Here is a 22,997-nt window from a genome sequence, read left to right as displayed (position 1 = left end):
GCTATAGGCCTTAATATAGTCACTTAATAAAAATTAGCTCATAACTTTTTTTGTTTTGCATTTTTCTTTCAGTGAACATAAAAAAAAAGAATAAAAAACAATCACACACATCAACCCAAGGTACATATAAAAAGAGACTGGTGGTAGTTGGATTATTGATAATTTGAGATTTCTTTAAGCTTTTCTGCCTTTTTCAAAACTTTGACAATAAAAGGAAATTGGGGGAAAATATATGAGTTAGTGGACTCTGGTAACAAAGAGAAGGGGGAAACATTATTTTTTCATCTGCCATATATCACTAATTAAAATCTATGGTGTTACAGAAATACTTACTCGGCCATGAGTTTGGCTATGCGGTGACAGTCGTTCTTGTCATAAAACCAGATACTGTATATTGACACTTGAAAAACAAACAAACAAAAAGATAAGGAGAAATGAGGTTTCAGTACTTGAGTATATGGCAGTAATATATTATTGCCATAAAATGTCACAGAATTTACCATCAGACCCTCAAACTGTTAACAGTTCCTCTAAAGAAAAAAAAAACCTCCCCACAAAATGTTTAATAAATTAATAAAGTTGGGCCAGGTAAAGTATACAGACAGTTGGTTTTAGACATCATTATCAGATCTCATTGAGTTTAAGATGACACTAAACTATAAGATTCATTATTATTTTATGTATTCAGATCAGATCAGATCAGATCAGTCGCTCAGTCGTGTCCGACTCTTTGTGACCCCATGAATAGCAGCACACCAGGCCTCCCTGTCCATCACCAACTCCCAGAGTTCACTGAGACTCACGTCCATCGAGTCAGTGATGCCATCCAGCCATCTCATCCTCTGTCGTTCCCTTCTTCTCCTGCCCCCAATCCCTCCCAGCATCAGAATCTTTTCCAATGAGTCAACTCTTCGCATGAGGAGCAAGGGAAAAATGCTGCCAATTAAACTAGGAGTTTCAAGGTGGCACATTAGTAAAGACTCTGCCTGCCAATGCAGGAGACACAAGAGAACATCGAACACTAGTGCTGGATCCCTGGGCCAGGAAGATTCCCTGCCTGGAATAGGAAATGGCAACCCATTCCAGTATTTTCGCCTGGAAAATTCCATGGACAGAGGAGTCTGGCAGGCTACAGTCCGTAGGGTTGCAAAGAGTTGGACACGACTCTGCGATTAAGATACACACGACAAACTAAGAAACAACACTGATTGTGTGGAAAGGGTACGGTGTCTACCATTCCAGTAAATAAGGAATGCTGTCCTTCCCTGCTGCAGCGCCCCACGGTGAGTGCTAAGGGAAATTCAGGATGGAGACAAACAGGAAACTATGTGCTCTGGATACTATGGCCCTCCATGGCTGTATATCTAAGATGCCTACCTAAGGAATAATTTCAATGAGCCCAGTCATCTTCCCGCACAGAAAAAAGCACAAAAATCACTAACCTGAAGTATCTGTTTTTTTTTTGTGAATAGCAGTAATATTTCGATGTTTGACCACATGTTTTCAGCAAAAACTCCTATACACCCTGGCTCCTCCCTCATCTCTTCACAGCATTCTTCAGAGTTATCTGAGGCTATCCCCTAGGCCTTAGTTCTCAGAAAAGTCTCCGAATAAAATTTAACCTTTAACTTTTAGGTTTTATTTTTCTTCACTTGGTCACTAACTGCAAAATGCCTTCCAAATTGACAGTCAAATGTGGAGAGAAAAATTAGTGAAAATCACATTAAACCACATTCCAAAACCAAACACCAGAATCTCTGAGTCTCTTGAAATTTAAAAATATAAAATTAATACCATGTTACGGTAAAACAAAGCTTTAAAAACAAACACCCACCCCAGAACCTTCTATGATCAACTCTACTCACACTTGAAATGGACGTGCCCAGGTTGAGCTCCATACCACACTTCTTTTCCAATCTTTTATTCCCAATATGGTGATCACGGCTAAGAAAGCTCCCCAAAACAGTGGTAAATAATAAACAACGAGGTCCTACTGTATAGAACTATATTCAATATCCTGAGATAAGCCAGGATATATTAAAAACAATAGGATATGTAAAAAAGAATACAGAAAAGAATGCATATATGTGCACTTTGCCAAACAGCAGAAATTAATACAACACTGTAAATCAACTATACTTCAATAAAAACAGAGAAAAACCTGGTGGATGGATAGATTGAACTGTATTATAAAGAATATAAAACTGCTGTAAATACTTCTTGAATATATTTTTACTTTTACTTTTTTATACAATTTTAAAGGTTACTTTCCATTTATAGTTAGTACAATTTTGGCTAGATTGTCTGTGTTTTACATATAAATACTTCTTGCATAAGGAGGACCCTTATTGCCAAGTTCAGGCTTAAATTGAATAAAGTAGGGAAAACCACTAGACCATCAGGTATGACCTAAATCAAATCCCTTATGATTATACAGCGGAATTGAGAAATAGATTTAAGGGACTAGATCTGATAGACAGAGTGCCTGATTAACTATGGATGAAGGTTTGTGACATGGTACAGGAGGCAGGGATCAAGACCATTCCCAAGAAAAAGAAATGCAAAAAAGCAAAATGGCTTTCTGAAGCCTTATAAATAGCTGTGAAAAGAAGAGAAGCGAAAAGCAAAGGAGAAAAGGAAAGATATACCCATTTGAATGCAGAGTTCCAAAGAATAGCCAGGAGAGATAAGAAAGCCTTCCTCAGTGATCAGTGCAGAGAAATAAAAGGAAAACAATAGAATGGTAAAGACTAGAGATCCATTCAAGAAAATTAGAGATACCAAGGGAACATTTCATGCAAAGATAGGCTCATATGGACAGAAATGGTATGGACCCAACAGAAACAGAAGATATTAAGAAGAGGTGGCAAGAATACACAGAAGAACTGTACAAAAAAGATCTTCACGACCCAGATAATCACGATGGTGTGATCACTGACCTAGAGCCAGACATCCTGGAATGTGAAGTCAAGTGGGCCTTAGAAAGCATCACTACGAACAAAGCTAGTGGAGGTGATGGAATTCCAGTTGAGCTCTTTCAAATCCTGAAAGATGAGGCTGTGAAAGTGCTGCACTCAATATGCCAGCAAATTGGAAAACTCAGCAGTGGCCACAGGACTGGAAAAGGTCAGTTTTCATTCCAATCCCAAAGAAAGGCAATGCCAAAGAATGCTCAAACTACCGCACAATCGCACTCATCTCACACGCTAGTAAAGTATGCTCAAAATTCTCCAAGCCAGGCTTCAGCAATATGTGAACAATGCGTGAACTTCCAGATGTTCAAGCTGGTTTTAGAAAAGGCAGAGGAACCAGAGATCAAATTGCCAACATCCGCTGGATCATGGAAAAAGCAAGAGAGTTACAGAAAAACACCTATTTCTGCTTTATTGACTATGTCAAAGCTTTGAAACTGTGTGGATCACCAGAAACTGGAAAATTCTGAAACAGATAGGAATACCAGACCACCTAACCTGCCTCTTGAGAAATCTGTATGCAGGTCAGGAAGCAACAGTTAGAGCTGGACATGGAACAGACTGGTTCCAAATAGGAAAAGGAGTACGTTAAGGCTGTATATTGTCACCCTGCTTATTTAACTTCTATGCGGAGTACATCATGAGAAACGCTGGGCTGGAAGAAGCACAAGCTGGAATCAAGATGCCGGGAGAAATATCAATAATCTCAGATAAGCAGATGATATCACCCTTATGGCAGAAAGTGAAGAAGAACTCAAGAGCCTCTTGATGAAAGTGAAAGAGGAGAGTGAAAAAGTTGGCTTAAAGCTCAACATTTAGAAAACTAAGATCATGGCATCCAGTCCCATCATTTCATGGCAGACAGATGGGGAAACAGTGTCAGACTTTATTTTCTTGGGCTCCAACATCACTGCAGATAGTGACTGCAGCCATGAAATTAAAAGACGCTTGCTTACTCCTTGGAAGGAAAGTTACGACCAACCTAGACGGCATATTAAAAAGCAGAGACATTACTTTGCTAACAAAGGTCCGTCTAGTCAAGGCTATGGTTTTTCCAGTAGTCGTGTGTGGATGTGAGAGTTGGACTATAAAGAAGGCTGAGTGCTGAAGAATTGATGCTTTTGAACTGTGGTGTTGGAGAAGACTCTTGAGAGTCACCTGGACTGCAAGGAGATCCAACCAGTCCATCCTAAAGGAGCTCAATCCTGGGTGTTCATTGGAAGGACTGATGTTGAAGCTGAAACTCCAATACTTTGGCCACCCGATGTGAAGAGCTGACTCCTTGGAAAAGACCCCGATGCTGGGAAAGATTGAAGGCAGGAGGAGAAGTGGATGACAGAAGATGAGATGGCTGGATGGCATCACCAACTCAATGGACATGAATTTGAATAAACTCCGGGAGTTGGTGATGGACAGGGAGGCCTTGCATGCTGCAGTCTATGGAGTCACAAAGAATCAGACATAACTGAGTGACTGAACTGAACTGAGACCATAATTGAGTGACTGAACTGAACTGAGACCAGAAATAATGAAAACATAAGTCAAAGTAAACACATGGACAGGCATGGCTCATCTCTATCCCAGGCTGCATTCTATTTCATATGGCTCTGGCACAAGAAGGGTAGGTATGCTTTTATTTTTTTTAATTAAACTTTCAGTTTTGAAACAATTGTAACTTCATACATATTGTAAAAAAAGAAACAGAGATGCTGTGTGCCCTTTATTTCTTCCAATGGTAACATTTTGTAAAATTGTAACATAATATCACAGCCAGACTATTGACATGGATACAATCAAGATACAGAACATTCCTATTGCCATAGATATTCCTGTTGCCCTTTTATGGCCACACCCATCTCCCTTGGTACCCATCCCCCATCTCTGACCTCTGACAAACACCCTGATCTCTGTATTTCATACTATAATGTTGCCAGTTCGAGAAATGTATTACAAATGGAATCACAGAGGATGCAACTTCTTGAGACTGACTTTTCTGACTCAATGTAACTCTCTGGATATTCATCTACAGTTGTTACTTGCATCAAAAGTTTGCTCCTATTTTTTGCTTAGTAGTATTTCTTGGTGTGGATGTACCAGTTTATTTAACCATTTATGCACTGAAGGTCATCTGCAGTGCTTCCACTTTGGGGCTATTATGCATAAGGCTGCTATGTTTGTGTACAGGTTTCTGTGAACCTAAGTTTTCATTTTTCTGGGTTAAATGTCCAAAAGAATAGTTACTGAGTCATAGTAGTTACATGTTTAAAAAAAAACGGTTACACTGTTTTCCAGTTTTATATTCCTGCCAACAATGGATAAGCCATCTAGTCTCTCTGCTCCTTGCCAGCATTTGCTGTTCTATTTTTAATTTTACGCATTCTGATAGGTGTGTAGTGGTATCTCATGGTGGTTTTAATTTACATTTCCCTAATGACTAATAATACAGAATGTCTTTTCACGTGCTTGTCATCTATATATCCTCTTTAATTAAATGTCTATTCATATCTTTTGCCCCAAAGGATTGTTTTCTAAACTGTTCAGTTGAGAATTCTTCATATATTCAAGAAACCAATTCTTTGTCAGATGTGGTTTGAAAATATTTTCTCTTTTGTCAATAGCAAAGTCCAATTTATGAGTTATGCCTTCTGTGGATTTCAAGTCTAAAAACTCTTTGCTGACCCCTAGTAAATCAGACTGGGGCTCTGAAAAGACTCCATTTATGGCAATTACACACAATCATCTTTCTCTAATATGCCTCTTCTGACCTGGCTAAAGAACACACAAAATACAAGAGACCAAATACAAAAGACACCAATTTTTCTCTAATGGACACAAGGATGATATGCAATACATCAGGCTCAGAGAGGAACATACAACATTTTGAGGGCGCTAAGCAGAGGCATTTAAGTTTTCATAGAGGGGTGTGTAAATCAAACTCTTAGGAAAGAATTCCATATCAATAATCAAAATAAGTCCAAAATAAGAGCTGTCGACTTACTCTGACAAATCTTTACCTAAAGTCCCACTCTCTTTCCTTTGCAGAAATACACTATATTAGATAGAAATAAGATGCACATTTTCCACATTTGTGCATTATCAAATAAACTGCCAAAAAAGAGTCAAACACTTTCAAAGGCATGCTGCAGAAGAAACAGAGATAAGGAAGCCATAATGATAGCTTAATGGGTAAAGGATAAGAGTCACACTCAATTCTGCCAAAAGCAGACATGCAGAGGTTCAGACACGCATCCAAGAATCAGCTCTGTCTGCCAACATATCAGATGATCAGTGCATGCAACTGGCAAGGAGGCCCAGGGAGCTGCCACTGAGCCTGTCACTGTCACTGTGAGCAAAGACAGACAAGTTCACCAGATAGCTAAAACCATGGAAGACCTTGTCTCCACACCAAAGCCAAGTACTCTTCCCTCAAGGGAACTTACACTCTAAGGCCCAACATATTCTGCCAACCATCTGCTTGCTAAAACATCCTGAAATAATTTTCCTTGATTAATTATGCCACAGAGGATTTAGACATTTGGCAATACAGTATAATTTTGCTATGGTAAATAACAATGGCATCATCTTTTGTACGTGGCTTTTCTGAAGATGAAAGCAAACTATTCAGTTACTGGACACCCACCACATATCGTGGCTGTTAACCATTGTCCCAATTAGTCACGCTGTCCCTGAAGAGTTAGCGGGTGTGACAGGACATTTAAATAACTTTATGTTGTACTTCCATAAAAAATATCAAAATGCAGAAAAGCATATTCAAAATTAACTGTTTCCCTTGCTTCTCAAATGACAGCCCTCTTCTTTTGAACATATGAAAAGTGCAACTGACAAAGATCAAAGTTGTTGGATTATTTAATGCTGAGAAATTTTCAAAAGCTGAAGGGCAAGTCATCTGTTTCCCTGGAGAGTCCTGTTTGAAGATTCAGCAGCCAATTATGATCTGATGTTATACCTCATTCTGCTTCTCATCAGGAGTGGTGTATGACACACACGAGGTCAAGAAAATCCAAATTAATTTGGAGCCCTTACAAAATCCCTTGAGACTTCTAGCAATCTGGTAAAATGTCACTAAAACAGACCTGGGGACCACTTTCATGCACGTGCTGCCTTTTTGACTCATTTATTAGTTACATCTGACCTACTTTCTAAAAGGATCTGAGGTGGCTGGAGATTTTCTCAGTATGCTGCCAAGCTGAAAAGGGGGCTTGATAAAGCTTTTGGCAATGGTGTTATGACTTATAACATTTGTGAAGATGGCACCAACAAATGTCCTCTAGACCAGGAAACAAACACAACAAAATGTACTTTGAACATAACCAGAAATATTTACTGTGGAATAAGGAAGACTCTTCTGATAACAAAAGGACTGTAAGAATAGAATAGATGACATATACATAAGCATGCCCTGACAACTGAAAACACAAACGCTTTGACAGACCATTTCCTTTAAGATAAGAAGAAGCCTGGTGGCTCCATAGCAATATCAAAAGGTTGGGAAAGAGACAGAGGAGAAAGTCTCTGGGGTGGAGGTTAGAATACACACATACAGGTGAAAAGTTACTGAGCCAAAGACTGCTGGACCTGGGATTACAGCACAACAGTGTGCCAGCTGGCAAACAGGCAGGTGAGGAAACGCTGTGAATCATAAGCAAGGCTGCTAAGTGTAACCGGGTTGTAGCAGCAGCTTAACTTTTTGGGGCCAAAGAGTAGACATACTTAAACACCACTGAACACTAACATGGCAGAAAAAGAGCTCACTTTCTAAAGTTTAAATTATGTCTATTTAGTAAACATTGATTAAAAGACTTCTTCCAGGAAATTAAAAATGCTATTCTGTAAGCTCTTTATTTTTAAATATGGTACTCTTCTCTAAATCAAGTCCGAAAATATTTACCAGCAACACTGCTTCCACAGTTCCTTTTAACTGTAATTTCAGTATAGGATTCAGACATATGAAATGACCACTAAACTTTTTGGAGGACTAGGAAAATAAAACCCAAGAATATCACAAGTGACGATTCCTATTTATAAACTTTTTACTCTGTAATGATGGGTAACCCTGAATAAAACAGTGAGTCATACTAGGATTTCACCTCTTTTAGGATTTATCGTCACTATAGCCGCATAGCACTTGCCATGAATAGAGCACACATGGTCAACTTTTAAAATCTTTACAACTAAGATAATAATAATAAATGATAAAAATTGCTTTCACCTGAAAACACTACTGGGGAGAGGAGGGGAAGCCAGTAATTGGGCATAATGAAAAGAATCTGTTTTGGAAATTCTCCACTGTTCACAGACTCAAGTTAACAAGAAGGTACCCGATGGAGGCTCTACTGGAACACTAAGTAGTGACCTACAACAGCTAGGAAGCATTAAAGGTTTTTGATATCTCTGACCTAACAGCGTCACCAGATCAACCCCGGAGTCCAAGTCACTGTTTTCATGGTGTTTTACCTCTTCCGTCTACGTTATGTGACAACAGCAAGGCTCTTTCTTTATCTTGGTTCAGAAGGCCAGACGAATGCAGCGCCAAAGATTTCTTCCTCTTACGCTGATTGCAGAATCATACCAGCCGCAGCTGCTGCTGCTGATGGGGGAAGACTGCCTGCCTCTCTTCAGGCTACGTAAGAAGCAGTGTGTACTGGATTCAAAGATCACAAAATATGGGCTGTGGAACTTTAGAAACTGTTCATAAAGTCGTCTTTTAGCCTGGTGGTAGAACTCACATTACTTGAGTTGCCAAACTGTAAAATTACTCTTGCAAGGAAATTTCCTGTATTGTGCTTTTAAGTTTGAAGATTTGTACCAAATGCCAACAGCCACCTAGCATCTCTACTGCTCTTGCCCTTGAACCGAGAAAGGCCAAGCAGAGACCAAGAAAAACACACGTACACACTACAATATTTCTTCTAATAAAACTTACCATTTGGCAGCTACATTTTCAACGCTATGGAAATGAATCTCCCTGCTTTTTCTAGTGATCTAATTTTAATTAAAAATGCTCTATATCAAGAGACTGATGCTCGATATAAAGGAAAAGTGACAAGTGAAGCGGAAATGAAGGGGTACTTCACACAGATTTTTGGAGGTAAGTTCTTTCAAAATATTAAACAGTGATAAGATTTTTATTTCCAATTGTTCCCGGTGTGGTGATCTGCTGTTGCTGTTAAGCTGGTTACAGGGTGTCTATGCCTTAAGGTCCCCTCTCTTCTCACATCAAACTTTATTCTGTCCTTAGACAAGTGTGTGATGGTGGTTTTAGCTAAAAGAGAAGTGATTATTCTACTCTGTGTGCATGTTAGACCTGATATCTCATAATTAATTCAGAAGTATATATACATATATATACAACAAATTCCAGGTTACCATGTTAACCCTGGAAGATACCCACAGAAACGAAAATGAAAGTACCCGACACTGATCTTGGGGGAAAGCACCTTCTAAGAGAAACATACTTAGTGAGGTTTTGTTGTTTGTAGCCAGTGCTCATCAAATGCTTGAAGGAATAGTGGATAATATGAAGCACGATTTCCTTTCTATGGAGGTAAGTGTTCCTGTGGTAAGATCAGAAATGTGAAGATCTTATAGTTACTTTTTCAGAGGCCCGTTGCTATATGGATGACTACTTGAGTACCACTTACTGAACTGGAGAAAACATTCTTCTCAGCATTCTTTTTAGATGAGATAGAAGAGATTTTAAAACTACTGACCCAATTATTTCATTGAATCCATTTACTCCTAAGTTTTGTTACACTGTTTTTTTCCAGGAAATTGTCTATATAATCCAAATTTTAAACTTCTGTGCAAAAAGTTCTTTACAGTGGTTTTTTATTCTCTATCCTTAGTTGCTGTATTATATATATATATAGTATATGTTATTCCTAATATTGCCATTTATGTCTCTCCTTCTCTTTTTCCTGTTGGATCAATCAGGTCATAGGGGAAAGCTTTTGTTTTGTTGATCTGCTCTATTGCTAATATTGATAGATAGATAGATCATATTGCTAATATGATCTATCTGCTCATATTCCTACCTATGTATGATAATTTTAATAAAAATTCTATACATACTTGAAAATAATGCAAATTCTTGAACTGCTAGAAGCAGGGTTTTTTCCTTTGTCCATTAAACCAAGTCTAACTGTGTTGTTTAAATATCCCATAACCTTAGTAAATTATCTGCCTTATCTGTCAATTACTGAGGTGGTCTGTTTATATTTCCCACTATAATTATGGATTTTAAACATTTGATGTGTAATGCTGATAAATACAAGGTATGTATCAGTTTAGAACTGTTTTTTTCTTGTAGGCAATTTACTTCTTTTGTCATTATGGGATAACTTTTATTCCTGATGTTTCCTACCTCAGATTCTATGACATGTGATTAACACAGCTACATCAGTCTTGTTTGGCTAATAGTTACCTGACATATATCATCCTATTCTTTTACTTTCAACTTTTCCTGGCTTTGGAGTTTTACGCTTTTTGAAAACAGCATTACTGGCAAATTCTGTATCTATCCGATCTCAGAATCTCCTTTAACTGTCAAGTATGGTTCACTTAACATTTGTTTCAGTTACTGGTTTATTTGTTTCTGCCATTTTATTAGAACTGGGCTATTCCCCATAGTTTCTATTTACTTTTCTCCCATCTCAAACTGTACTGGTTTAAAATTAAGACACCCTATTTCTGTTCTGCAGTGATTACCCTGAATCTTTTGATCAAAACATAGCTTGACTTACAAGTCTATTGGTCATCAATTTATCTACCCTCACCTCAGTCTTTGTAATTTTTTGGTTTGGAAAGTTTTTATCTTATACTGCTGTCTGGTATTTTTGCTTTACCTTTTTAATACCTCTACTCAAGCTAGGCATTTTATTTTTTTATACAGTCAATGCTTATTTTGTTTTACTGTTGCTTAAACCTAATTACTTCTGTATTCAATTTTCTTCTTTCTGAACTATAGCCTTTACAGCTGCACTGGTAAAAATAAATTAACTAAACTAAATTAAGAACTTATAGTTAAAAACATAGTTGTACTAGGCACATTTCAAGGGTTCAATAGCTACCATACAGTACTGCTTTGGAAGCACATATGACAAAGGTCTGCTGGAGTTAACTTCTGTTTTTGTTGAAAAATGTCTTAGTTTGCTCTCTTGAATTACTAAATTGATGGTTAATTGTATTTTTTTCCTTTAGTACTTGAAAATAAAATTCCTTTGTTTTCTAAACTCAGTAGCTGCAATCAAATATGCTGTCAGTCTAACTGACGCTCTTCCTAAATAACAGATCTCAACAGTTTGGCTGTTTACGTCTTTGCCTTTGATCCAGGTCTCTATTTATTTTGCCATGTGTCCAAGTCTGTATTTATTTCTATTTATTTTGCTTGAGGCCTTATTTTATTGCCTAAATCCGAGACTTATGTCTTTCATGGATTCTGGAAAATTCTGAGTTATAATCTCCTCAAATATTCCCTCTTAAAAAAAAAAATTCGCCCTCTACATATTTTATCATTCTGAAATTCTTCTCTGTCATATGTTAAACTTTCTAAGACTTTCCAACCCTTTGCTCTCTGTCAAACTTTCCATTTTTCCCCTTTCTGGACTGCATCCTGGATAATTTCCTCAGATGTCTCTTCCAGGTACCCAATTCTCTTTTCAGTCTTTATAATTAAATGTTAAATCAGGTAGAGAGTTTACCTCAACAACTAAAATTTTAATTTCTTAAAGTTTTACTTAGCTATTTTTCAAATCTACCTGTCACTTTATTTTATAATCTACATCTAATATTCTTATCCATTAAAGTCTCTAACTGATCATATCATTAACCAAAATTTCTGGGAAGGGCTGGCTGTTTGTTTTACCATATGCTTTACCGACTGTGAATTATGTCTTTGTATTTATTGTAATTTTTGGACCCTGGGGCTTACCAGTAAGATCCTGGGGCAATTTTGATTAAGAATATTCTCTCCAAAAAAGTTTTGCATTTGCTTTTGCCAAGTGTTCTAGAGTATTCAACAGGTGAGAATCAATTTTATGTTAATTTTTTGGCCTGGGTAAGAAATTACACCAAATGAATATTATAACTTGAACCTCAAATCTGAAATATGAGAGGCCTCTGGCTATAATTTTTAGGGGGGAAATCTTCCCTCTAGTTCATAGCACAGACTGAAGTAGATAAGCTTGCCTGTCATCTCCCTAGGTTGATAGGCTGATATCTTCCTAATTTACTAATACACAACTCATTAGGGGACCTGGATAATAAAGTCTTTAAGATCTTTCACTAATAAGACCACTTGGTTTAAGTCCAAGACAGAGACACAGTCTATAATATTTTAATTTGTAAGTGCCTGATAACTTACCTTTACATATATGACGCTTTCTTAAGACAAGCAGGTCAGATCAGTGGTTTAAGTGATTTACCCAGTTACAGTTGGGAAAATGGCAAAGCCTAGAATAGAATTCTTTTCTGCAAATTAAATTCTACTGCAAAGAGTGTTACCATGGCAAACCCACCCTCAGGGATATCTTCTGCAGCCCTTGCATCTAGAAATCATTTGTAAATTTTAAAAAGAAATGATTAAATGAGAGGCATACAAATCTAAAGGTGCCCAAGTATGTTTCTGCATGGATCTATGCTTCAGAACTCTGGTGTCCAATATGGTAGCCACTAGTCTTATATGGCTATTTAAATGCAAACTGATTAAATAAACTTTACAAATCTGTTTTTTCTTGGCTGCACCAGCCACATTTTAAGTGTTCCACAGTCACATGTGGCTGACCAGTGACTGCTATACGGGACAGTATCAATAGAGATCATTTCCATCATCACAGAGTCCACAGGACAGCACTGCTCTAGAGAGTGGACTGATGAAATAAGTTATTTTACTGTTGTAGCAAAGTAGAAAGAACATTTGTTTTGAAGCTCAAGAGAGACCTAGATTTGACTTCTGCCTGTTACTTATAAACTTTGTTGACTCTTGAGCAAGTTTCTTAACTTCTCTGGGACTCTTGTTTCCTCATCTGTAAGTGGGGAATCAGAAATCAGGTGCTGGGAATATAATTTTCACTTAGTAAGTACAGAATCTGCAGTCTCCTCAACCCTTATTGGGGTCTTATGGCTGGCAAAAGGTATAAAAATAAACTGTTTCCAAAAGGTGCAAGAGAATCACCAAACCTAAACTTCTGGCAGGTGCAAGCATTTCCTTTCTAAGCTTTTACCTTTCTCTTGGGATGGTGAGGTGGGGTGTTAAAGAAAAACTAGGGAATTCCTGGCAATCCAGGGGTTAGGACCCTGTGATCTCACTGCTGTGGGTCTGAATTTCATCCTTGACCGGAGAACTAAGATCCTACAAGCCACTCAGTGCATGCCCCCCTACCCCCCAAAAAAGTTAGAACTGGAAAAAGTTATAGCTCAATATTCTGTCAACTCTAAAAATTGATTTAAGAGAAAGAGGCTGGATCTGAGGGTATAGCTGGAATACAATGGGTCAGGTGTCTTGGTGGTATTTCCCATGAGAAAATGACAGAAAACAGCTACAGAAGCATGTATAATTACCTGTATACACATCAGACACTAATTAACTTTTTATTTAAAGATCAAATCCCTAAACAATTCAGTAGCTTGCTGACCTGACAAGACTACTTGTCAGGTCTAAGACTAGGGAGACAAAACATACTCCGCAGAGGCTTTAATACTCTCAGAATCACTTTATGCTGCCCTGTCACTTCTCCCCAGTACAAAAAGGCCTCTAAATACTTTCCCCAAGTTCTTCTTCTAGATTATTTCTCATATATCCACAGTACTGTTCTTGACCTTTTCAGGCTTTTCTCTGGCTTAAAACCAAACTGATGTGCTCTTGAATATCTAATTAGCAATACCAGAAACTGTTAGGCCCTTAAGAAATAATTCAGTGCCTCAATTAACGGAGAAGCGGAATGATCTAGGTTAAATGACTCTTATGTTTAACTAAGGAAACCTTTGTTTCAACCTTCTGTTGAAAATCTTTCTACAATAAATATCATTAGTGCACTGTCCCCCTCAAGAATATTCTAATTAACATAAGAAACACTTCTGATGGTTTAAGGTCTTATCATTACAGCAAATCAATCTATGACACTATAGTGTGGTAAAACTTATAGTACTGATCCCAAGTAACACATGAGAAATTTGCTAATTTTCACAAAATAAAACATTAGCCTTTTCCCTTTACAATTTGCCTTCATTTCTTCCATACATGGACTATAGAAATATTTACAGATATTTTAGGCTCTGATTGGTTACATTTTGGTTAATCAACACACTAGAAATGAACTATACTCCAATAAAAATTAATATAAAAAACTTTTTGGTTAATCATGGTTCATTTTTATTTGTGTTATCTTGCACTTCAACTTCATAGGTAACTTTACTTGTTCAATACAACTCATTTCAGGCTTATGCTAAATGGTAATTAAGTCCATGGGCCTCTGATAATTTCCCCTACTGACTACTTTACTCGGAGAGGGCAATGGCATCCCATTCCAGTACTCTTGCCTGGAAAATCCCATGGACGGAGGAGCCTGGTAGGCTGCAGTCCCCAGGCTCCCTAAGAGTCAGACACGACTGAGTAACTTCACTTTCACTTTTCACTTTCATGCACTGGAGAAGGAAATGGCAACCCACTGCAGTGTTCTTGCCTGGAGAATCCCAGGGATGGGGGAGCCTGGTGGGCTGCCGTCTATGGGGTTGCACAGGGTCAGACATGACTGAAGCGACTTGGCGGCAGCAGCAGCAGACTACTTTACTAATCAAACTTATATTAGAGGCAACAGCTAGATTAAGTTTTCAGGTAATAAAAACAGAATTAACCCAATTTTCCTTAAATAAAAAATTGGATCTGCACTGCTTTGCAGACTTTCCCCTTTAACAGAATAGTCAGCATAAAAAAACAGCTATTTGAAGTAATTCTTACTGTTAATAATAGTTTAAATAAATCCATCCATTCAAACTAAGAGAGAGAATTATCTGGACAAATTGTTTACTAAAAATTCAAGAGATAGATTTTATTTTGCTTAAAAGTGAGCTAGGGAGAAGAATTTGGGGCTTTTAGTTTCAACAAAGATTTGTCACTTCTCATTCAGGGAATGAAAAGATGCATACTTTCTAGGAGTTTTTTTTTAAACATGTTCTATTGAAGACATTCCCCCAATACTAGTTACCTCGCACTCAAGTGAAATTCATACTTTTAGGTTTTAAGTTAGAAGCCAAGCCTCTCCAGCAGCCTCCTCAGATGATGGCTGCAGCACAGTCCCCTTACCAGAATAACCAGGGCTGACATTCCTACCAGCAAAGCCAGACAAATTGTCTGTCTTCTGTTCCCAAACACTCATATCTCCAATCCCATGTTGAAATACAAGAACCAGGTGTACTTTTTAGTATTTATTTCTTAAAAAGGCCACTCTGGCTTTGCTGACTATACCCAACCATTTTTCGTGTCTTAAAATGCCTGAAAGGACCCTGGACTAGGAAGCAGCAAAAAGGGTTACAATCCTCTCTCTCCAACCGAGCAGCGGCCGCTCACCTGAGTCTCAGCTGACTTAATGGCCTGTCTACCCTAAAAGTTATTATACTATTGATGTTAAAGTACAATAGCTCTTGGCCCTGCACTTGTACCCAACACTCAACTAAATAAACAGACTGAAAAATACCACAATCAGGGCAAAGACAGTCCTTTTTTTGTGCACAGAAATAGTAGTATCTGTCTTTAAGTTCTTTTGCTCAGTGGCATCAGTTCAGTTCAGTTCAGTCGCTCAGTCATGTGAGACTCTTTGCGACCCCATGAATCGTAGCATGCCAGGCATGGGCAGCCAATAACACATATCACAACAAAAACAAAGGGTGAAATTTATTTTCATAGAACAAATAGTAGAAATATAATGTAATATAATTATATAGAATAATATAGTTAACTATTACTAAAATAATAAGTTACTGTATACAAAGAGTGTTTCAATTTTAGAAGTTCAATTCAAAAGCTCTGATCTTAGCAAGAGACTCACTTATGACCAAGCGTATAGACCATAGTTTTTATTGTACCCTGAATTTCCAAGAATACTGTGCTGACAGAAACTAAAGTCACTCAATTAAGCAGCAAACACATGAACTATAATTAACAGATAGATACTCACAACTTGCATTTCTATACAGAAGAAATGGTTCGTGGAGCTGAAATTCCAAATCTTTATTTACTGGTTCAACTAGATTGTGCATATTCAGTCGATTCACAATGGTGAAACCATGGTAAGGTGAAGCTGACCTTAGATTTAATAGAAGAAAAAAAAAAGTAGTCATTAAATTTGCTGAAATATTATCTACTTTTTAGTTCCATTTTAAAGAATGAATGGAATATTGCATTATATAATATTATTAGCACTCAAAATCATAAACAAAAAATTTAAGTCAGATCATACCCCTCCCCATCTCAGGAGCTTTCAAGGACTGTCCCTCAGAATAAAGGCCAAGGTCTTAACTAAGGCCACCCACCCAAGGCCTTAAGTGATATGTGCCCCCTTGACTTCAACGCCTGTGCCTCTTCCCTGTTCTTCCTGCTCCAGCCACACTGGACTCCTTACCATTCTTCCTATAGGTATGTTTCTACCTAAAGACCTCTGTCTGGGCTACTTGCCCAGAATCTACAGTTATCTCATTTCCCACAAGCCTCTGTTCAAATGTCCCATTCTCACTGAGGCCTGCTACAGAACTACCCTTTTCAATGCTACCAAGCTCAATACCTCTAACCCTTCTCTCTTTTTCCACACCATGATTTTTTGTGTTTACCATCCTTCTCCACTAAACTGTACCATGCAAATAGTATTCTTCTTTTTTTCAGGTAAGTACCAAGAGAGCCATATAGTAGATATTTAGCGAATATACACTCAATAAAAATATCGTTTATTTTAAATATGGTACAGGACTGGTTACAATAATTATTGCCCACCATCACAATGATTTTGCTTATATCAAATGGGAGAACTATGGAGAGACTTGAGCTAGTAAGAAAATGTTTTGAATCCTACAAGAAACATCTTGGTTCCCATGTCAGGGTGATCCAGCACATGATCCTTCAGGTACTTCTCACTTGTATATGGAATATTTCTGTGTTAATGGGAGAGGTTTTAGAACTCTATTCTCCAGATTAGGAAACAAGCTTAGGATGATTCAGGCCTGCACCCTAAGTCACACAAATAATAACCAGGATTCAGCTTTTAGGTTTTCTGATTCCAAATCCATGCTTCTTCTATGCTAAGGTCTCTCCAAAGGGACATTCTGACATCTGGTATATATTTATCCATTTCATCCATAACATGTTCCCACATTTCCCAAACAGAGTCTCACTGGTCTCCTTTTATTGGAATCAATACAAGTGGAAGCTTCCATAAATTTTATTAAATCAAGTCAGTCACTAAACTAAATTTCATTTTCTGTACTTTGGTGAATCCACGCTGTTACAATAAGGCCAGGAAAGTGCTTCCCAAGTACCAAGGTTCTAATAATAGTTGAAGAGCTTCTAGAGATTTATATTGGTAATGAATATTACCAGGTAAAAGTCTTTTTTTTTTTTTTAAAGGAGAAAGATGAGTAACAGGGAACAAAATGTCAAAAAGAAAGAGTAACATTAAATCACTTAAAAGGAAGAAAAAAATCAGTGTTTTTTAGACAAGATCTCAAAGGTGCACAACACAATTTAGAAGAATATTTGACAAATTCTTGTTGCAATCCATAAATAATTTACCACACACACACACACACACACGAAAAGAACCAGTATCAGTTCTTTTCGTGTGTGTATGTGTATCAGTAATCCTGCTGAGTTTCCTAAGCTTTAGAAACCAAGAAAAGGCATCTATCTCAATCAGAGCGAGAGTTAAGAGGGATCCAGGAAAACAAGAAACTCCAATGACTAACATATCTCTGTTTTCCTAATATGGGGGAAGGAGAAAGGCATCTGCTTTAGATTCATTCATTACTACAAAATGTTTTCTATTTTGCTAGGTTCCTAAATAAGTTCTGTTTGATTCTGAATCACAGGAACTGTCAAAGAAGGGACATTACTTGGTTAAGATTTCACAGCAAGGGATGGATGAATACTTGGAAGGGTCAAGCAGGAAGGTTCCAAACACAAATTACAATAGGGCTGAATCACTCTACATGACATTGTTCACCATCAAATTAAAAAAAAATAGTACTTTTTTAAAAAGCTTACCTTCGATATACAAATAAGGTCCCTTCTATATCAGTCTTCTCCTGTAACAGACAATGAGTCAATTAGTTTTTCCCCCCATAATCTAACCACAAGTTGTCACAGTGGAAAAGTACTTCACATTTAAGATCAACTTATTTATTTTAAAATTAATTAATTAATTAATGCATGTTAATTGATATGCAATGTTCTATCCAGCAACATGCCTATATCTACAGTAACTTTTCTTTTCTTTTTTAAAATGTAAAGGAGAAAAATATCTAGAATTAGCTTTCATTTTTTAAAACTAAAATGTTTTAGCCAAATTTCTTAATTTTAAAGTCAACGTCCATATACAGTCATTACTTCACCTTTAAAGTTTATCAGTTAGTAGGAAAAAAAAAAAGAAATTTTATCTTACAGGACACTGTTTCATCACTTGGGAGATTCTGGCATATTTTCACGAGCAGCAAATTTTGTGATTAGTTAAGAACTACTGTCAAACACAATGAGTTTGTTATTCTTAGAACTTTGTTGAAGAATCACGAATACTGAAATTATACTTAGTATAATTTGTATAGTTCTTACAAATAATTTTAAACTTTTTTTTAGCTTAAAGTAAACGTTTGATTAAGAAAGTACAATTCATCATCTTTCATTTGCTGTGACAAGAGTGTATTTAGGTTTTAAATAGTTACAATGTTTTTAAAAAAAAAAAAGAAAAAAAATTAGTCTACAGTTCACAGCCCAGATAGGATCTAAATAGTTTAATGCAATCAGCAAACTATTAGTAAACTTAAATGTTAGTCATATAGAATTGAATTTGGTGGGATGAAAAAAAGAACTTTAAAAGATATTTACCATCTTGATTTCTAACTTAAACATCATCATGGAATTTTTCCTTATGTATTTCTTGCCTTTCAAACTTTATTAATATAAGAAATTGGTAATCACTTGCTTCACAATGAAAGAAAACTTACCCAAATAAACAATTGTGTAAAGTTACAAATCACTGCCATGATACAAATGAATAATAGCAGTTTAGTTTTCAATTCAGGTTATTTCAGCTTGTATTTCATTCAGCTTGTATTTAAAGAAGAATGGCACAATTAAAATTCCAAAATATTGGAAGTCTGTGACAAACTAGAAATAAAAGCTTGTCAGTAATAAGCTCATGCCCCAAATATTCACCATCTGTCTGCAATCCACACTCCAAAAATGTTATGTACAGCAAGAAAAGAACAATGGTCCAAACAATTTAAACTAAAGTAATATCTAGTAAAACAGTCACACTTAAAAAAAAAAAATCTATAATTTTGTTCTATGTGGCTTGCCATACCTCCTTCTATTCCAGGGGGTGAAGGAAAGACGATACAAAGTAAAGCAATATGACTTTGAAAACTCTCCGCATCTGATTTAACTGTTTATAAATGTGAAATGATTTTTCACAAAATTAATGATTAAATATAACCCATGTATCTGCATTATGTTGCAAAGGATATATTATAATAATCTTTCCATTTTGTTAGTACAAGGACTTCAATTCTTATTGAAACGTGAATGTGAATCATTAATTCAATCCAACAAACATTTACAGATTATTTTTTAAATAAAGCCTATATAGCTAAATGAGTTAATCAAGAAGATTCATATTTTTAAGGGAAATGATGTTACGTTTATTTATTTATATTTTATTTAGCCACTTGGGTGGCTTGTTAGATCTTAGTTCCCCGACCAAGGATGGAACTCTGCAGTAGAAGCGGGGAGTCCTAACCACTGGACAACCAGGGAAGTCTCGAAATTCTGACATGTAAACAACCACCGAAGCTTCAAACCGGCTAACAAATCAGTGAACTAACTGAATGTAACTTTTCGCAACCTCTCTCGTGCAAAAAAGGCAAAAAGTCTGATGCGAGCATTCAGAGGTGACATCACCAGCAGCATACCTGAAACAAACACGAGGTCTCTTATCCAAAGGTTTCAAGGTAACAAAATTAACAAGCAAGCCCTTTTCCTAAGTGCCTTGAAATCTTTTCCAAACTCTGGAAACACAGTGTAGTTTGATAAATGCGGGACTTATCCCCACCCTCTCGCCTTTCCAAGAACTGAAACTAATTGGATTTCAAGCTTTAAATCCTAATAACCTCTGCGAAGGGGGTTCTGATTTATCTGTTGGGGGGAGAGGGGTGTTTACTTTATAGATTATATATATATAATTTATCTAACAACTCTCAAAGCTTCAGACAATCTTACAGGCGTCGTTCTGACTCCATCGGTCTCATATCCTCCAACACACCTGCAAAGAAGGCAGGTCGCCCACATCCTCGAACTGGACCCCTGGAGACTAACCCTTCTTCAACCCTCCCCTCTATCAGCTTTCCCCCCGGATGTTTGGACCTACTTCCCTCTCTCCTCTCACCCAATCCCCAGCGGCGCCGACACCTCTCAGGCGCCGGCCAGGCTCTCCTCCAGTCCCTGGCCTCGCCTCCGCCACCCTGGCCTCCCGCATCGCCCCCTACCCAGCTCGGTCGGCGCGGCCCCTTTAAGAAGCGGCGGCTGGGAGAGCAACTTCAGCGGCCTGGCTGTACTCACCCACTGGTTGGCCTTGGGGCAGAAGGTGTACAGTGCGACCTGGCCCGTGAGGTCTGCGATGCTGGTGATGTAGGGGTCATGTTGCTTCAGGGCCGCTAAGCTCATCTCTTGCCCAGCTCGACTCAGCGACTCCATCTTGAATTCCGGAGCCGAGCCCCTCTGGCGGGGCGGAGTCGAGGACAGGAAGGTGCCATGGAGGCAAAGTTCCCCCAGCTGCGTCAGCGCCCTCAATTTCCGCCTATCCACCGGGCCTCGCGGCCGGGCGGTACGGCAGCTATTATGCTCCGCTGAACCCACGCCCGGGGCGCCGGGTTCCGGTGTCGTCGGGTTCCGGTGTCGTCAGGTCCCAGTGGACTGAAGGTGTGAGGTGGCGTCCGCCGCCGCGTGGCGGAGCAAAAAGGCCTGGGCGCTGGTTCTTCTTTTCCGCGGGCTGAAAGGTACCGGCGCTCGGAACAAGGCTGCTCTGGAGATTTCTCACCGTTCCTGCCGTATTAGTTTCCTGCGGCCGCAGACTGGAAACCTAGCTGCGTCAAGGCAGGGCTCCACCGGCGATTTAGAAAACAGAAAAGCGGGGAGAAACGGGGTGGGGGTGGGGGAACCTCGGAAAGTACCCCAGATCTCAGATCTGTTAGTGTTTTTATAAAGGAAGTTTTTGAAAAAGCCAAACTAGCCCGTCTGTAACTACACGGAAATGTCTTTTGTTGTCAACTTATTTTCTTCCTCTGAATCCCACGAAAATCTTTATCCAGTTTTGGAAAGAACCCGTGAAAACTTGTTTGCCGTGCATCGTTTAAAGCTTTAAAACGGTAACTCATCCTTTTAGCAAACATCTGCTTAATATTTTAAGACATTTTAAAAGAGCCAGTTACTAGCTAAAGAGTAAAACAAGGCGTGGAAGATAAAGGGAACTCTGCACCCACTCCCCCGCCCCCTCCCCCGGTTTGTTATAAAAAAACCTTTTTTTATACTGAAAAGATAACCGAGAGGTGTCTGTGGCGGCCCAGTGGTTTACTCCACCCTTCCAGTGCACGGGGTGTAGGTTGAATTTTTTTTGCCTGAAAAAAACTATTGACTGTAATAGTTGTATTGTTTATGATTTTACATCCCGAGGTCGTTAACGGAAAGATACTTCATGTTTTTACATTCTTGGCAGAACCACGTTACATGTACAAATGCAGACAAGGAAACATATTCATTTACTGTTTCTTTAGCAAGTATTTTTGTTAGTTGCTCAGCCGTGTCTGACTCTTGGCAATCCCATGGACTATAGCCCACCAGGCTCGTCTGTCCATGGCATTCTCCAGGCAAGAATACTGGAGTGGATTGCCATTCCCTTCTCCATCAGTTCAGTTCAGTCGCTCAGTCGTGTCCGACTCTGTGACCCCATGAACAGCAGCATGCCAGGCTTCCCTGTCCATCACCAGCTCCCAGAGTTTACCCAAACCTCATGTCCATTGAGTCCGTGATGCCATCCAACCATCTCATCCTCTGTCCTCCCCTTCTCCTCCTGCCCTCAGTCTTTTCCAGCATCAGGGTCTTTTCAAATGAGTCAGCTCTTCGCAACAGGTGGCCAAAGTGTTGGAGTTTCAGCTTCAACATCAGTCCTTCCAGTGAACTCAGGAATGATCTCCCCCAGGATGGACTGGTTGGATCTCCTTGCAGTCAAAGGGACTCTCAGGAGTCTTCTCCAACACATCAATTCAAAAGCATCAATTCTTCGGCATTCAGCTTTCTTTATAGTTCAACTCTCACATTGATACATGAGTACTGGAAAAACCATAGCCTTGACTAGACGGACCTTTGTTGGCAAAGTAATGCCTCTGCTTTTAATATGCTATCTAGTTTGGTCATAACTTTCCTTCTAAGGAGTAAGCGTCTTTTAATATCATGGCTGCAGCCACCATCTGCAGTGATTTTGGAGCCCAGAAAAATAAAGTCAGCCACTGTTTCCCCATCTATTTGCCATGAAGTGATGGGACCAGATGCCATGATCTTCGTTTTCTGAATGTTGAGCTTTAAGCCAACTTTTTCACTCTCCTCTTTCACTTTCATCAAGAGACTTTTTAGTTCTTCACTTTCTGCCATGAGGGTGGTGTCATCTGCATATCTGAGGTTATTGATATTCCTCCTGGCAATCTTGATTCCAGCTTGTGCTTCCTCCAACCCAACGTTTCTCATGATGTACTCTGCAT

The 22,997-nt window shown here is 38.4% G+C and overlaps 1 protein-coding gene across 1 annotated transcript in view; it reads right to left on the bottom strand.

Annotated features, from left to right (window-relative positions):
- Window positions 1–21,049, bottom strand: part of DCP1A (decapping mRNA 1A) — a 45,633-nt gene extending 24,584 nt beyond the window's left edge. Inside the window, exons 1-4 of the mRNA XM_019984751.2 lie at window positions 20,806–21,049; window positions 18,238–18,278; window positions 16,163–16,290; window positions 334–400 (exon numbers count right to left, since the gene is read on the bottom strand). Coding sequence (XP_019840310.1) covers window positions 334–400; window positions 16,163–16,290; window positions 18,238–18,278; window positions 20,806–20,940 — 371 coding nt within the window. The 5' untranslated portion in view covers window positions 20,941–21,049. The remainder of the gene's footprint in view (window positions 1–333; window positions 401–16,162; window positions 16,291–18,237; window positions 18,279–20,805) is intronic.
- Between the last annotated feature and the right edge of the window lie 1,948 nt (window positions 21,050–22,997).

This window comes from Bos indicus, chromosome 22, assembly GCF_029378745.1.
Source record: "Bos indicus isolate NIAB-ARS_2022 breed Sahiwal x Tharparkar chromosome 22, NIAB-ARS_B.indTharparkar_mat_pri_1.0, whole genome shotgun sequence".
NCBI lineage: Eukaryota > Metazoa > Chordata > Mammalia > Artiodactyla > Bovidae > Bos > Bos indicus.
This window is presented reverse-complemented; position numbering and strand designations above follow the sequence as displayed.